The sequence below is a fragment of the Tenrec ecaudatus genome, chromosome 2 (assembly GCF_050624435.1).
Source record: "Tenrec ecaudatus isolate mTenEca1 chromosome 2, mTenEca1.hap1, whole genome shotgun sequence".
Taxonomy (NCBI): Eukaryota; Metazoa; Chordata; class Mammalia; order Afrosoricida; family Tenrecidae; genus Tenrec; species Tenrec ecaudatus.
This window is the reverse complement of record NC_134531.1, coordinates 175,477,459-175,494,969: the sequence shown is the minus strand read 5'-3', so window position 1 is coordinate 175,494,969 and position 17,511 is coordinate 175,477,459. Positions and strand designations below refer to the sequence as shown.

Below are 17,511 nucleotides of genomic sequence, written 5' to 3'. Positions count from 1 at the left end.
GAGAAACAATAAAATATTTGGTATCAACTCTACTCAGTCATTGAAATATCTAACCTCAAATTCTAGAAGTGAAACAAACAATATCTAGTCCTTAGGATTTAGTCTGAAAACACACGATAATCTTTCTCTGATTACTGCCGGGACAGCAGACTCATGGATGATGCCATTAAAGAATGAAATAATAAAAGCAACCGGGCTAAGAGCAATTCAAAATTCTGGGACACTTATCAAATGCCAGTCATTAGTTTATGTATTTTAAGCATATAACCTAACGTCAAAATCACAAAAGTTCTACAATGGATTAATTCTTATTTACATATAAGGAAGCTTAGTTAGGTGTGGAGAATTTATAAAGTCAGGTTACACAAAGTATTGACTATACAAAGATATCTTTTGATTTTCCAGAAATTTACACATTATCTCACTTAGATGAAGTCTCAAATTGAGGCAACTCCACATAATTTATTCTCAGCAGAATTGAGATCAGGCCCTCAAGACTTTCCATTAAAAATGTCCTTAGTATAAAGCTTTAGATGATTAGGAACCAGTAGATTTGTATGAGTCTCTGAAAAACTCTGTTATATACTTTATTATGGACTTTCTTACAAATAAATAGAAATAGCAAGGAGCCTCCCCTATCCCAAGCAAGGCAAGAACTGCTGTCATAAACGTTTTTTAATGACATGTAGGGATATTAGTATGCCTGGTTAGCATTACACACACACACACACACACACACACACACACACACACACATCAGTGTTAGCAACTTTCAGCATAATTTTGTGAAACGTTTCAATGATGTAGAAGTATAAAAAATACACACTTGCTGTCGTATTGCTAGGTGCTGGCTGTCAGGTTGATTTTTTAAAACAGTTTTATTGACATTTAGTTCACATACCATACACTTGAACAGTTTGAGCAGCTCAAAAGGAGTTGTACAATTATCACCACAATCGTTTCTAGAACCTTCTCTTCTTTCTTGTACGCATCGCTACCGCTCCCCATTTCCCTCCAGCCGCCTCCCACACTCCAAAGAAGCCATTAATCCAGTTACTGTCTTTGTAGATTGACCTATCCTAGACGTCATATACTGGAAAACATACAAAATAAGCAACAAACCAGAGAAGCACCTCAACTGAAAAGTGGGAGATATTAAAAACCAGAACTTAAAATGGGTCAAAAGGAAGGTAGATTTTTAATCTAACGGTTCTGCAATGATCCATTTTCCACTGCATACTGCACCATAGCAAAGTTATTTAAAAGAGGAAACTCAGTGGAGGCTCAACTGCCTTTATTTCCTCTTCCTTTTTTTTTTAATCTGTGAAACAATCTAAAATGGGACAAAAGGGACATCCAATGATCTTATTACTTTTTTTCCCCAAATTGTATCCAGCTTTATTAAAGATACTTTTCATAAACAATCATGGTATTCAGGCAGGACATGGGCAGACGACCGTTAACAGCATATAACAACTTTTAAACTCCCTTCTTCAATGGACTACCACAATCAGAAAGCCACTGTAAAACCCATTGAAGTCTTCAGCTGGTGCTCTGAGAGGGGAAGGTTTAGAGCGAGGGTGACATTTCACATTGAGCATGTTGTTTTAACAACTTTTCACGAGCCGACCCTGACGTTCAGAAAATGAAATGGACACGGCAGAATTGCCATCTGAACAAAGGTGGCACTGCTCTTTTGAGGGATGCCATGAGGATGGTGTCACTGGAAAGTCCAGATCGCCGATAAACTAACAGTCAATGTTTTGAGGTCAGGTCCCAACAGGTGTCTGTTTGTGGAGTCAAGTCTGTGCTGAAGGCAGAGGGGAAAGAGAAGAAGGGGTGGAGGATGTCAAAACGCAGCTGTATTTCCCCCCTCACAAGGTGTGTGTGCCAAGGTGGCGAACGTGGGTCATGTCAGGGAATCCCTCCTCCTCCTGGAACCCCAGAGGGAGTCTCTCAAAACTAGCGGGGCAAAGTGTTGTTTTTCACTCCATCCAGCTTTGGAGACAGCGTATTGACATTTGTCCCCCTTCCAAAAGACAACAATGAAGTGTTCTGTGTGCTAACAACATAGCTTAAAAAAAAAAAAGTAAAACAAAATTCTGCATTTTTATAAAACTTGATAAAAAATAGTATTTCAAACTGTACAGTCACCAGAAGTACACAGTTATCAAAAGTGCACACACTTCATTTAGCATCTCCAGCACCTTCAGCTCTCTGTGCCTGGTCTGTTTTGGCATCTCCATTTTCTGCAGGATTGTTCCCGTCCTTGCCAGCATCAGCTTTCCCCTTTTTCCCTTTAGGTACCTTCTCTCCTTTCTTCACAGGGGCCTTTTTCGACTTAGGCTCTGGTTTTGGAGGAGCAGGTTTAGCAGATAACCTTGCTGATCTCCTCAGGTTCATCCTTCACCTTGGCTTTATCTCCCTTAGCACCCCCTTCAGCCTTTCTCTTGGGCATGGTGACGAAGGCGGCGGGGCACAGGCGCTGGACGAGGGGATGCGGCGGCGCGCAGGCTCTGGTCGATCCGGGGGTCGTTCTCGCCTCTTCTTCACACTGCTCGGGCTCCGGGGGGTTTATTGATGTTATTACATTTTAACCTAACCTCATCTGCCATCTTCAAGGTAACCATGCTGTTGGAAAGCAAAGTGATTACATCCCTCCACTATGTTCGGGGGGGGGGGGGGGGGGGGAGGTTACACCAGAGGCTTAATCCAAGTAGGGACCCTGCAAATGGACTTTGGAGTTATACTGTCATTCACAGCCTTCTGCAAACCAAGTATTCACCACTTAAGTCTCTCAATCTCCAGACACTATTCTTTCTGATAGCCAGGCACCATCTTTCTTTACCACACTTTGCTGTAGCAACCATATTTTCAGCGGTTTTGGGGAGGGTAAATATGGAGCAGGGCCATGTGTTAAGAACAAATTGTTTTAAAATTGAGGCTAGAATTAAGTGTGGGCTTAAAATTCACACACATATCTATGGCTTACATATGTTTCTGGTTTACTTTAGAGGTTTCATTATTTTATGATTGTCAGCCATCCCTAAGGCATAAGATAATCCTTTTGACAGTATCATTAATCTATCTATTAATTTATCTATTGGCATAGAAACACAAGTATAGGCTGCTTCTGAACCGCACACATGAATTATTAATTTGTACAGATTAAATTCTTAAGTGAAGGGGCACTACTATTACAGGAACAATGGGGGCTGGTGATAGAGGGGAAATTTTCCAGTAAGATTCATTCACAAAAGCAAGATCATGTCCATCCGAAGCAGGCAAGGCATTAAAATAATAAGTATATGGCATTTCTGGGGCAACTTTCATTGGGCACCCTAAAAGTAAGGGATCTAAATGCTACGTTGGTTTTTGACTCATAATGACCCCATGTGAAACAGAAGAGCTGCCCCATTAGTTTTCCCAGGCAGCAATATTTTTTTTCCATTTCCTGGTTTATAGACATATAAAATCTATACATTTCAAGGTTTAAACATATTTAACAAGTTATGCAATCATCACCACAATCAATTTTAGAATGCTTCATTCTTGTACTGCCCTGCTTCCAGGACTATAACTTTTTTTTTTTTTTGACTATAACTTTTTATGGGAGTAGAAAGTAGTCTTTCTCTTCCAGTGGCTGCTGCTTTAGAACTGCTGATCTTGTAGATCGGATCCTGAGGAGCCCCTACATCATCAGAGCCTCTCATGGCAAAGATAGACTTAACAAAAAATACTAATTTTAGCATGCTCAGATTTTCCAAACCCTGTAAACTGGTTATATACTACAGTGAGGAGTAGGGCTTACTGAGGTTTTTGAAAATCAGGCAAGTAAGATAAATCTTCCTAGAGCATTCAGTTTACTCATCTGGGCTAAGAGTCAGGAAGCAGTGTTGTTGTTGGTGATGGTTGCTGTTCACTTATCTAGGACTCATGCTGACCTCCAACGTGTAGAGTAGAATCAATCCACATGGTTGTCAGAAGAAGCTTCCAGGCCTGTATCCTGTGGTGCCTCTGGGTGGGTTCAAGCCAACATCCAGTTAACAGTCTAGCACTTGACTATTTATACCACCTGGGAACTCCTGAAATCATGTTACGTATGGCATTTCTTCCAAGAACAATCATTTTATTGTTTTGGATATGGAGTAGAGAGGGAAGAATTTAAGCTGCACAAATGGACAATTCATGTAATGCGGTTCAGAGCCAGCCTATCCTACAATTTCCTTTTCTCAACAACGTGTTACATTCTATGCCAATGGTTAAATTAATGACACTGTCAAAAGGCTTACCTTATACCTCAGAGGTAAGGATTGACAATCATAAAATAATGAAGCCTCTAAAGTGAACCAGAAACATATTTAAACAATAGATATGTGAATGAATTCGAGCCCACACTTAATTCTACATCCTTTATCTTTGATTTTCCCCACAAGCTTTTTAATGCCCCCTCACACCTTGACTCTTCCATGTAAGAAAGTAAGCTTGTGCTGCTTTGGTCTTCCTTTATGAGCAGAGGGGGCACAGCGTTTCACATTCACAAGTTAACTGAGAGAAATTACAGATACAAGAGATCATCAAATAGAGTCTAATACATACTGTTCACCTTTATCACCTATTGACTGATAATAACAAGACCCCTGTTTTCCCAACTGTAAAATGAGGACAATAATTAGTACCAGTATATGCAAGAAATAAACAAAATTATGAGAGAAAGACCTTAGCCACAGTCCCAGTGCCATAGTTAAGAGCATAGGCCAGGCAGGCGGTGGCCTGGAGTCATACCTCAGCTAAGCCAAGGGTTGTCTGTGTACTACTGGGAAAATAATTTAACTTCACTTCAGCCATTTAGTCCACTCAAAAAATATTATCTCTTACAGTATCTGTTCAGGACTTTAAGAAAAGGATAACCCAAGTAAAGATTTCGTATGATGCCTGACATCAGTCGATGCTAACTCATAGCGACCCTATAGCACAGGGTAAAATTGCCCCTTGGGTTTCCAAGATTCTAGCTCTTTACGGGAGTAGAAAGCCCCATCTTTCTTCCTCAAAGAGGCTGGTGGTTTCAAACTGCTGACCTCTCAGGCCCAACTCATAGCCACACCACCATCAGGTCTCTAATATATGGATAAATAGTCAATCCTGGCTGTCTTTAGGTCAGCTATATTGTACAAGTACCTGCCTTTACCAATATTCATTTATGCCCGGATGGAATATCCCAAAGCACCCCACATCAGAGGCCTTCACAGCCTGCCTTACTTTCACACCACCACTCACAGCTGATAGACTAATCCTCACTTACAGGGGCAGGAACTGGTTTCATTCCCTGCAGTATCTTTAGTAACCAGAACAGGATATGTAGTGTTGTAGTTAATTATTGTGGAGTACATTTCAACACAGCGAGCCCATAACAAGCAGTAAAAGCTTAATACGCTTGAGAAAATAAATCAATTCAAACAACCCTTCCCAGTCTCCTTTCAGCCTCTGATGAGGGGAACTCAGGAGCAAAGAGCGTCTCCCGTCCCCCAGCTCCTTCCCCGTACGCACCAGAAGGGTCATTGAATCGTTTCAGGGGCGCTTTAGGAAAGGACATGTTGAAGACGAACGCCACTAACAGAAGATGACAGGATTTAGGCGAAAGCACCCGCAGGTAATCTCAATCTAGTCTGTTCAAATTCAAACTACCCGCACATTCCCTGCCCACAAGAGCCTCCGCCAATTGGAAGACGATATCCCTGGTGTAAACCAACCACACACAGGAACACTAAGTGAGCATGCGCACACCGATCTAGCTCGCCCAATGAAATGCACCGAGAGTCAAACCTATTAGCCAATGGGAGTCTAACTTCCACTGGCGCTCCCGCCCCCCGACAATTTCTGACTTCTCCATTTGACCACAGCAGATCTGAAGGGTTGCGTTTATGACAATCATGTAGCGTTTCCATTTAATTTCTCCCCACTCTTCTTGGGATGCAGAATACTCTGAGTTTCAATTTCTCTCTATTGGTCCAAAATGATTATAGAGAGGGACAAACGACACACGCCTAAACGCCGGGTCCCTTGCGCAGCGAGGGCGGGGCATAGCTACGCCAGGGCGGGATTCTGCGCACGGCGTTCTGCGCACGGCGTTCTGCGCCTGCGCCCTGCTCGCCAGGCTGAGCGGCGCCGGTCGGCGAGAGGAGTATGTCGGCCCCGTTCGAGGAGCGCAGTGGGGTGGTTCCTTGCGGGACGCCGTGGGGTCAGTGGTACCAGACTCTGGAGGAGGTGTTCATTGAAGTCCAAGTGCCCCCGGGCACTCGCGCCCAGGATATCCAGTGCGGCCTGCAGAGCCGGCATGTGGCGCTGGCCGTGGGCGGCCGCGAGATTCTCAAGGTAGCGGCCGGTGGTGCCCTGTGCTGTCTTCCTGGCCCCTCTTCAGTCCCGAACCCGATGCTTCTATTCTCTTCCCGAATGGACCGGCCTTAGGCAAGTCCTGCGACGCCTCTGGCCGCACAAGAGTGCTAACGTTGGCCCGGTTTTCATCTGGTCGGAACTCCCGCATTTTCCCCTTATTTTCAAACCAGACTAGGTGTTTCTCTGAGTAAAGAACAGTAATTAGCTCATGAAAGCACTTGATCTTCACTGAACTAGATCCTGGTGGCACAACAGGGAATGTGGCTGAGGTGCGTGCTAAAGCAACTAATATATAGGTCGGGCGATAGAAAATCAAGGAGCGCTGGTGTGCTTTTGCGCCCGCTGTTCTGCGATCTGCAGTGCGGAACCAAGCAGCCGCTGAGGGAGAAAGACCAGGTTTTCTACTCCCCGGAAGGGCAGTTCTACACCGTCCTATAGGGTCGCCGTGAGTCGGCATGGACTTGATAGCCGTGAATTTGGTTGGGGTTTCTCATTAGAAAATTACTTTGTTGTACAACATATAATAAAACAAATGTACATACTCTAATACTGTAAGAACAGGGTAAGATTTCAGAGATGACATAAGGTGATTTATTTTCTTGGTGGACATTCTAAAACTTCTGCATGCTTCTGAAGTGGTTCCCCCACGGACGCGAAGGATGTGAAGACAATCAAACCAGTTATGTCTTTTCATTCATGCCCCCCCCCTTTTCTTTGATAAGCTTGTGGCTACATTTAATTCGCCCAATTGTACTTGGTAGTCTTTCTCAGATTAGGTGTCTGATGACTGTGTAGTCTGAAGGTGAAGGGAGGAGACCCTTGGATGCATCTGCCTCTGCCGGTTTTTAAATTTTCTAGGCTTGGCAAGAATCTGTTTCAGTGTCTCCCAAGCTATTTTTTTCATCTTAAGAGGCGGGTACGTTGGTAGTTTTCTCATGGGTTATTGAGTGATCTTGTGCAAGTGATAAGCACATACGTCAGCTACTAATGTTGTATATGGAAGTGTTGTCAGTGAGTACGAGAGGAAAGGTAAAATTGCATTGCACCAACTTGGAGCTTAGACGCCTTTCTGAATAGCATTTTATTGTTTCCCGAACAATGGATTAAGATTACAGTTCAAATTTCTTTTAATAATTCTAATAACTGTAGCAATTTAGATGTCCTTGCAAATCAATAAGGTATGTGTTCTCACTGGTCAAGTTGACATACCCCTGAAATTAGTTTTGCATTTTGTGCTGATTTCATTTTATTTCCTAGAATGTAAATTTCACAAGTAGCAGCAAATTAAAATGGATTTTACCCTATGCATCCTCTCTTTTATTTTTTTTTGTTTGCATCCTCTCTTTTAAACACACATTTTACGTATTTCTTTTTTTAGAACAAGTATTTCAGAAAAAGTTCACAAGGAACCAGGTAGCACATCTAAAGCAGTATGTGCTATGAAAAACATTTAGTAAATGCCTAATTACCCATAAGAGATTGAAACCGTCTTCCAAGATTGACTTCAAAGGCAGCATTTCAGCAGGCGATCTCTTTTGATAGTTCAAGTGATAAAATTAAAGATTTCTAGGTGTTTATTTCCCGCTTGACTAGTGAGTGACCAGAGTGTTTCTACTTATTCAAGAACGGAAGGCGCCATGATCTTTCTGACAGCGCCGCGTACACTTTGCCAGAGCATCCCAAGTGCTGTGAAGTAGGCTCCGCTTCGCGTGATGAGAGGAATCTTTCGACAGCATATATATAAGTGTAAAATAGCATGACATTTGTTCTTCCTATTCTTACAAAATTAAACAATTATATGTGGATCAGGTAGGTCTGAAACCTTGAAAGCTTTATTATAAAATTTAGTGAGATGTTCTAATTTTACTAGTGTTTTGTATGTATTTTTCAGGGCAAACTCTTTGATTCTACAATCGCTGATGAAGGCACATGGACATTGGGTGAGCATAATTGGTAATATTCATTTCATAGAAACCCTTTAAATTTTTTATTTTAACTTAGTATCCTTCATCCTGTTTTATAAGGACCTTTTGTCTTTATAAGGGTGCCCTGGTAGCGTAACGGTTATGTTTGGGCTATATTCTGCATGGTTGGCAGTTCACAACCACCAGAAGCTTCTAGGGAGAACGACTGGGCTTTCTAGGTCGATAATCAGTTAGTTTAGGAAACTCAGAGGGTTGCTATGAATCAGCATTGATTCCATGGCAGTGAGTTTGATTTTGGTTTTGTCTTTATAAGGAGCCCTGGTGGTGAGTGGTTACACGGGTTGGGCTGCTAACTACAATGTCATCAGTTCAAATCTACCAGCTTCAGGAGAAAGATGAGGCTTTCTACTTACATAAAGAGTTAGTCTCAGAAATACTCTTGAGTTCTGCCCTGTACTGTAGGTTCGCTGTGAGTTAGAATTGACTCCATTGCAGTGAATTTTGGGGTCTTTTCCTTTATAGCTTTGAAAGTTACTGTAGTTGAAAGTTACACATTTAAAAACAGCTATATATTGAGTACCAAATGATTTTAAAAATGTATGTAACCTCTAATATTTTTACTTTTTGTTTAGAGGACAGAAAGATGGTCCGAATTGTTCTTACAAAGACAAAAAGAGATGCAGCAAATTGCTGGACTTCTCTTCTAGAATCGGAATATGCAGCCGATCCTTGGGTCCAAGACCAAATGCAGAGAAAACTTACATTGGAGAGATTCCAGAAAGAAGTGAGTCAAATAAGTGTGTAGGAACTCAAAGTAATCACTACTATACTTACTCTTCACTTAACTATCTTACTGGCACTTTTGTACTCACAATAATAGTTTAAAAAAAAAACAACAAAAAAACCCCACCTATTTTACCCAGAAGTGCCATACATCTGGTATTCGTGAATGCCAAAGTCCAAGTGAAGTAAGATCAGCCCTGGATGTGAAGGTTATGTGTCAGTTTGGGTCTTGACATGATGTATATAATTGACAATTATACACTGATTATACTTATGACAGATAATGACAATTATGTAACATCATGTAATGATTAATTTGGCAGTTATATAAAGATGTAGTCATCCTCTAGTTTCTGGATATTTTGTGATCATTCATTTTTCCAGCAGGCCAGTTTCTGTCTAATGACATAGTCTTTGGAACCTAACCTTGAAAACACAATGTGGTTATGAAAAGTTACAAAAATTCTTCAGAGGAGTTTCTTTAAAGTTAAATGTTTAGAAAAGTAACTGGCGTTTTTACGTATAGATATGATTAATTTCTCTTGAGATGAACTGTGCTTTTTTTGTACTGCTAAGTTGTTATTCATTGAGTATACCTAAGTAATTCTTGAATAGACGGAAAAATTGAATGATTGTCTTATATGGTCTAAAAAGTGAAAGGCCCCTTTACCAACATCCCCGCATTCCATGCCCTTATCTCATTCTTAGATGTTGTTGTTTTTATTTATTAACACAATTGAGGGGGTTACTGTATTCTTTGACTTTTATTCTTTACTTGACTTTTCCTTTAATATAGTACATCTTGGGTCTATTTTCATGTAAGTACAGATACATAAAGCTTTTTAACTGCTTCTAAGTATTTTATATTTTGTATCTTAAGAATTTAACTATTTATACTCTTTTATAGAATTTAGATTTGCTTTTCTCTATTTCAAGCCAGACTTGTACTTTCCTTTTTGTGAAACCGTTCAAATGTTCCCACAAGACCGATATCTATAAGTTTCAGTGAATAATTTTCATGTGTGTGCTGCTATTTCCCAAATATATGTCTCTAGCTTGATCTTTTCCTCTCAGCTTTGGACCCAAATGCAAATTGTCTAGTCAGCATCTCGACTGGATCCCAAGTATATCTCAACATGTCTAAAGTGAACTTTATCAATCCCTTCTAAAATATGTTCTATCTCTTGCCATCAGTATCTTACTTGATGGAAACTATTTTCTCAGGCCAAAAAGAACTTGGGAATCATCCTTGATTCCTGTTTTTCTGTCAAACCCATTCAGTTTTTTTAGGAAATCATGCTGGCACTAAATCCCACATTTACCCAGAATGTTGCCACTTCTCACGAGCAACACTGCTGCCACACTTATCTAAGTGCTTAGACTCAGTGTCTCTGTGTAGGCTTTCAAAGACTATCACTCTGTACAGGAGCAGACAGACTCATCTTTCTTGGGAGTGAAGCAGCTGGTGGTTTTGAACCACCAGCCTGCCAACAGTTCGATTAGCACCCCAATGCATATTAACCCACATCACCACCAGGGATCCTCCTAGATCTCCTCACCCCTACGTTACCTAGCTATATTCTAAACAAAGCAATTGGAAAATACTTTATCTTTTAAAGCCAGATCACTTCACTATTCAGAACTCTGAGATTCGTTCCCCATTCATTCTAGTAAAACACAAGCAGTTTTTCTCTCCTATTGCTGTTCCTCAGCATTCTACTTTAGCCTTCCAGACAAGGCAGGTCTGTTTGCTGTTCCTGAAACAACCAGACCATTTCTTTCCTTCTGATTGGCTAGCATGTTCATTACTTGCAATTCATTGTTCACTGAATCTTATCTGATCATTCTGTTTAATACTAGAATCTTTTCCCCATTTCTTATGACCCCCCCCCCGCCCCTTGTGAAATAAAGCTTTCCTGGAACACAGCTATGCTCATCCTCTTCTGTATTGTCTATGGCTGTTTTCACAAAATGCCGCTCAAAACCTAAAATACTTAATACCTGGTTCTTTTATTTTAAAAAAAGTTTGATGACCCTTGAACTGGATAGTTTATGTTTCATTGTTTTTTAATGCTACGATGTTCTTGTTACTCCCATGAAAGATGAGTCTGTCTGCTCCTGTAAAGATTTATAGTATGAGAGCAGGGATTTTTGTTTCCTGATTAGAATTGTGAGTGCCTTGAGCTTGATCAAGGGCGATATAGCAGAGAGGAATTACTGAAGCCTGAATGAAGGCTGAACCTGATAGTGGACAAGAGGAAAGTAAAAGGAAGTAGAGGAAAGAGCTAGGAGGCAAAGGACATTTATAGAGGTCTAAATACAGGCATATACATATGTAAATGTATATATGATGATGATGGGGAAGTAGATCTATGTACATATATTTAGATGTTAAGTATTAAGGTAGCAAGCAGATGGACATTGGGCTTCTTTCTCAAGTACTCCCTCAACGCAAGAACATTTTGTTCTAATAACCCAGCATTCTGTGATGCTCACTTTCCCAATAGGGTCACTGAAGACAAAATGGGTGCATAAGCCAATGTGAAGAATGCTGAGGGTGCCCAGCTGGGTCTTAAAGCCTTGAATATAAACAGGTGGCCATCTAACGGAGAAGCTACAAAGCTCACATGGAAGAAGCACACCAGCCTGTGTGACCATGAGATGTCGATGCGATAACGTATCAGGCATCAAAGACCCAGAACCAAAAAAATCATGTTAATGTGAATGAGTGGGGAGTGTGGAGTGGAGACCCAAAGCCCATCTGTAGACAATTGGGCATCCATCCCCTTACAGAAGGGTCACAAGGAAGAGACAAGCCAGTCAGGGTGAAGTATAGCACCAGTGAAACATACAACTTTCCTCTATTTCTTTAAGGCTTCACCCCCCCCCGGCCCCCCTTATCATGACCACATTTCTACCTTCCAAATCCGGCTAGACCAGAGCATGTACAGTGCTATAGAAAAGAGCTGGAAACACAGGGAATCCAGGACAGATTAAAGCCGTCGGGACCAATAAGTAATGAGAATAGCAGCGATACCAGGAGGGTCAGGGTAAGGTAGGGGAACCAATTACAATGATCTACATATAACCCCCTCCATGGGAGACAGAACAGAAAAATGGGTAAGGGGAGACAGCAGTCGGTATAAGACATGAAAAATAATTTTTAAATTATCAAGGGTTCATAAGGGAGAGAGATTAGGGGAGGGGGAAAATGAGCTGACATCAAGGGCTCAAGTAGAAAGAAAGTATGAAAATGACGATAGCAACATATGTACAAGTGTGCTTGACACAATGGATTGTGATAAGAGCTCTACGAGCCCTCAGGAAAATGATTAAAAAAACAAAAACAATCATCGCTGCCATTGAGTTGATGCCGACTCAGCACCTTCTAGGGCCTGGTAGAAGGAGCCCTGTGAGTGCCGAGCACTGGAACTCATTGCAGGCGTGGGCAGTCCCTGCCGTCCTCCCACACACACACAGTAGGAGCGCAGTAAACATTGGTTGACTAAATTACTCAAGAAGGACTGAAACCTGAGATGACAGCATAGCCTGACAGTCAAGACATCACGATCTGGCTACATGTTGCCCAAATCCAAGTTTCTCAGTAGAAAAATGACCTTGGGCAGATTCCCTAACTTCAAGTACATTGAGATCGTTCATAAGATTTTTAGACTACATGTGTTATATATATATATATATATATATATATATATATCTTACAACCCTGCCTGGGAAACAGTCTGTATTAAAAAATATTCTCAAGTAAAGCCTGCGTACACATTAATAATGAAATTTGTTTTCCACTCCATGCTTATCAACACTGTAAAACATCAATTTTTAAATACTTGTCTAAAACGTTATCGTTACATGTGCTTATTGGCCATTTAGATTTTCTTTTTTTGATCATTTGCATCTTTAATAATTTTGGGGGGGTTATTTATATTTTCCTTATAAGGTTTAGTTTATTATAATTTTTATTGTTTTGTGTCTTTCAGAATCCTGGTTTTGATTTCAGTGGAGCAGAAATCTCAGGAAACTACTCCAAGGGTGGACCAGATTTCTCAAATCTTGAGAAATAGCTGCAATACGCGTTGTTTTTATTTTCTGCATTCCATGGATCCTTGCAGATGTTGCCAACCTAATCAAAGAAACTGATTATATGAAAGAAGAAACTGGATGCCTAGTTAACCTCAAAGTACATTTCAAAAGTTTTAAATATTGCACTCAAATATGATTTTTATAGGAAACATCTAAATTATGAGAACTCTTTTATGGATATTAGATTGCCTTTTTCCCCTTGTTTTTGCTTAGCACTAAGTTTTATATGTTGCATTTTACTAATTTCATATTTGACTTGTCTTTTTAATATAAAAAAATCATAAAACATGCGGATATAGATGACAAGAAATGGCAGGGTTCTTTCAAAAAAATTGTTTTTGCTTAGATAAGTGTGGTACAGCAATAATATTCAATAAACTTGTAATAGGAATTGTGTAACCCTTTGACTATGTCAGTTCATAAAGGAAATGATTTTACTGAAGAAAAAGAATTTAGGAACAAAACAATTCACAAATTTATTTTGCGATGTTAAAATAGACATAGATTTATAAATTCATTGCTAGTGACAGAAAGCAAACTACAGTCATTGATTCTAAGTCACCTGTATCATTTTGATCCTGGGTCATCCTGACATCTTGGTAGGAAATGTCTAATGACACGTTATTTCATTTACTTTCTTGTTTTTGTTTTTAAATTAAACATTCTGAAATTGGTAGAAAAACTACAAGGGTAATTTTTATTTTAACTTTTTAACTTACTTGTGACTAGTGGATGATATAATGCCCTCATCATCTTTGATGTAGGTGTCTGTGTCCCTCACAGGACATACACAGTAATTAGGAAGTGAACACTGACATGTTACCATCTAATCCTCAGATCCTTAACCCCACTCACGTTTAACCAGTTGCCCCAGTAATGCCCATTTCAGGAAAAGAGTCCAGTCATCATATCATGCCTTGCCTTTGGATGCCAGATGTCTTTACATCACTTTGAAGGAAGTCCTCTTTTTCCTTTTCCTGACTTGCACTTTGAAGATTATTGGCTTGTTTTATAGGATATCCCTCATTTTTAGTTTCTCTGATATTTTCCAATCATTGGGATTCATGTTTTTTGGCAGGAGCACTATAGATGTGATGTGTTGTTAGTGCATCCCAGCATGAGTTAATAATTTTAATGTGTCCCTTTTCTGATGGCTTTACTTAGATGGTATCTGCTAGACTTCTCCAGGTGTAAAGCTGTACTTTTCTGTTTGTAAGTGATTTGGGGGAAGATAGTTTCAGAGCAGGACTTCAAACCGACTCAGTCCTGGTTGGCACAGTGAAAGCAGAACAGACACACCTGCATTTGTAAACTGAGGGTGTCAGAATAACTGGAACAAGGAAAATTGCGGGTTAGCGCCTTGGAGCGGGAGACTTGCACGAGGAGGAATAATCCTTTTCAGGAGTGTGACTCGGGAGATTGCATTATTACTGGAACGGGAGAGCAACACACACCGTCTCTGTGCACTGTGATTTCCAACTGCTGATCAAGACATCGAACATGTGCAGTCTGCACCTGCCCTTGTTTTCTAGGACGAGATAACTTTATAGGATATTGTCAACTCTTAGTATTTCCCATTCCAGTTGTTCCAGTACACTCAGTTTACCTCTGGTCCAGTCCAGTTTGGCATTGGCCTTGCCTGAATTGGAAAGAACCAGTTCAAAGCATTTTTGAAGTACTGTTATTTTTCATCAAATTTTTCATTTACTATGTCAGTATTTTCTCATGCTACCTATTTTATTCAGTGAGGTAAAAGCTATTATTAATTTGGTGCTCTCAAAATTACTCCAGATTTGACCAATGAAAACCCATTTATATGTGCCCTTTTGACGTGACCCCATCTTTCATACTTTCTGACACTGATGAATTAGATTCACTATGCTTTCCCGTCGCTAGCTCAAGAATCAGTCATTTTTGCAAGGAGCTTTGGCTCTCTAGTGGAGAAGTATTTAGAAGCCAAGATCTGTGTGAGATTTGCTCATTGCTGTTGGTGTATATGCATAATGTGTATGTTTACATCCACTATTTATTTCTGTATGCACATTTAAAACTGAGTTCACTTTGATACTTTCATTCCAGGTCCATGAGGTTCATTTTAATTTCATCTCCATATTTGTAGTTCACTGCTACAATAGTGGGAAACCTGGTTCTAATTTTCTTGTGCATATGAAGTCATGCCAAGTTTTTTACTCACTTTTAAAAATCAAGTTATTTTCTTACTGTTGAGGTATGAGTTCATTGTGTAACTCTAGATCAGTGGTTCTCAACCTGGGGGTTGAATGATTCATAACAGTAATGAAGTAGCAATGAAAATAATTTTATGGCTGGGGGGTCACCACCACATGAGGAACTGTATTGAAGGGTCACGGACGGCATTAGGAAGGTTGAGAAGCCCCTGCTGTAGATGCACCTTTGTTGGATGCAATTTGCAACTTCCTACCCTAACTCCTGGAATCCTGGTGGTGGAGTGGTTATAAATTGGGCTGTGAACCACAAGGTCCTCAGTTTGCAGCATCAGGTGCTCCCCATGGGAGAAAGATGGAGCTTTTTATTCCAGGAAAGAATTAGTCTTGGAAAGCCGCAGGGGCAGGAGACCCTAATCTATTGGGTTGCCATGAGTCAGCATTGGCGTGATGGCAATGAGTTTGGTTTTTTCCCTACTCTTAGAAGTTGGGCTGCTAACCGTAAGGTCAGCAGTTTGAACCACCAGCCACTCTGCAGTTAAAAATTAATCTTGGAACCTCACAGGGACAGTTCTGCCCTGTCCTATAGGTTTGCTATGTGTCAGAAATGACTCGATGGCAGTGAGCTTGAGTTTTTTAATATCCTGAGTCCCCAGCCTGTAGTGTATTTTTTGCAAATCAGGGTTTGTTTGTTTTTTTAATTTGAAGAGGCACAATTTGCCCCACTATAGTTAAGAACCCTTTCCCTAACATGCCTTTTTTTGCTTGCTCTGGTTTTACTTTTAGATAAGATGTGTAGAGTTTAGGTAGATGTTTATGTTTTTATATAACTCGGGTACTGCTATTTCAAAAGCATATGTTGAAAATACTACCCTTCTTCTATTGAATTGTTTTTATACTTAGTAAAAAAAATCAATAGTTTGTTTTGAATTTAAGGTTTAATGACCCAGTTCTACTTTGCAACACATGGGGTTACCATGAATATGAGACAACTCTATTGTATTTTAAGCAACTAATAACAACAAAAGCCCAAATCCACTGCCATCAAATCTATTCTGACTCTTAGCAACCTTATCTAGGGTTTCTCAGGCTGTGCTCCATTCTTTATGGGAGAAGACCGTCTCTTCTTTCTCCTGAGTGGTTGGTAGGTTCGAATACACCCTGAGATTTAGCAGTCCAGCTCTGCAGGGCTCCTTTCCTTTGGAAAGATCATCATTAGGTAAGAGCCATACTATATAGGTTTTATTTTTTCTGCCACCATGCAATACATTTAAATATGGATATCCTTTACTGTAGTTCTATCAAATTCCCAATATAATTAAATAAAAACAAAACCACCCAACAAAGCAGTGCATTTCAGTAACTTTATTGAAAGGTATCCCTTAGTACCAAAACATAAATGGCAGTTAAGGTTACCTGTCAACTGAAAATTACCACTGATGTATTGAAATATTGAAATGTTATCAGCTGTACAGGAAATGGAAAAGTTGTTTACAAAAAGTAATTTGAAGAGATACTGTGGTTCTTTGGCTTATTTATTTAGTGTATATTTACTCATAAACACCTGTAACATGATGTCCAAAGTAAATCTGAATTTGTTACAACCAGTCTGGATGGTCTCAGTAACTGTTTACAATGCTTTACACACTGTGGCCTCCTTACATTCCCTGATGTACATGGAACATCCAAAACTCGATCCCAGATACTTTGTTGTTATCAAGATTTTATTTTGGCACAGTATGGGCACTTAATGAGATTTTGTTAAAAAATGACAGGCAATGATAGTTTTACAAAAAACAGGCCTTAAAACTAGAGTGTGAAATCTAACTTGAACTTGTATTAGTGGAGTAAACCAAATTTCCAGCATTCAATCAATTTGTGTTTCTAGTAAGTGAAATTAATTTCTCAGTGAAGCTAGATTGAGGCAATAGGTTCTGCATAAAAGATTTTTATCCTGGATACAAATACCTGGTTTTCGAGGAAAAAACAAACAAACATTATAGATGATGAGTATATCAAACCTGAGAGGTCTCTAGTGCTGCTTTCAGCAAAATGACTGCAAAGGTAAGTTTCTCCAGGTAGCAGTGCTGCCCACGTGCATGGGTTGTGTATCTTCATGGTGGGTGCCA

General features: G+C 40.0%; 2 protein-coding genes and 1 pseudogene across 2 annotated transcripts in view; 1 reads left to right on the top strand and 2 right to left on the bottom strand.

Moving 5' to 3' along the window:
* The window catches only part of HMMR (hyaluronan mediated motility receptor), a 35,854-nt gene extending 30,173 nt beyond the window's left edge, over positions 1 to 5,681 (bottom strand). The window contains exon 1 of the mRNA XM_075541927.1: positions 5,548 to 5,681. Coding sequence (XP_075398042.1) covers positions 5,548 to 5,593 — 46 coding nt within the window. The 5' untranslated portion in view covers positions 5,594 to 5,681. The remainder of the gene's footprint in view (positions 1 to 5,547) is intronic.
* On the bottom strand, positions 2,006 to 2,571 carry LOC142441107 (non-histone chromosomal protein HMG-17 pseudogene; annotated as a pseudogene).
* A 461-nt stretch (positions 5,682 to 6,142) lies between the features above and the next one.
* On the top strand, positions 6,143 to 17,096 carry NUDCD2 (NudC domain containing 2). Its single transcript, XM_075541926.1, has 4 exons — positions 6,143 to 6,372; positions 8,285 to 8,333; positions 8,951 to 9,102; positions 13,097 to 17,096. The coding sequence occupies exons 1-4, from the start codon at positions 6,184 to 6,186 to the stop codon at positions 13,178 to 13,180; spliced, it is 474 nt and encodes a 157-aa protein (XP_075398041.1). The 5' UTR covers positions 6,143 to 6,183; the 3' UTR covers positions 13,181 to 17,096.
* The last annotated feature ends 415 nt before the right edge of the window (positions 17,097 to 17,511 follow it).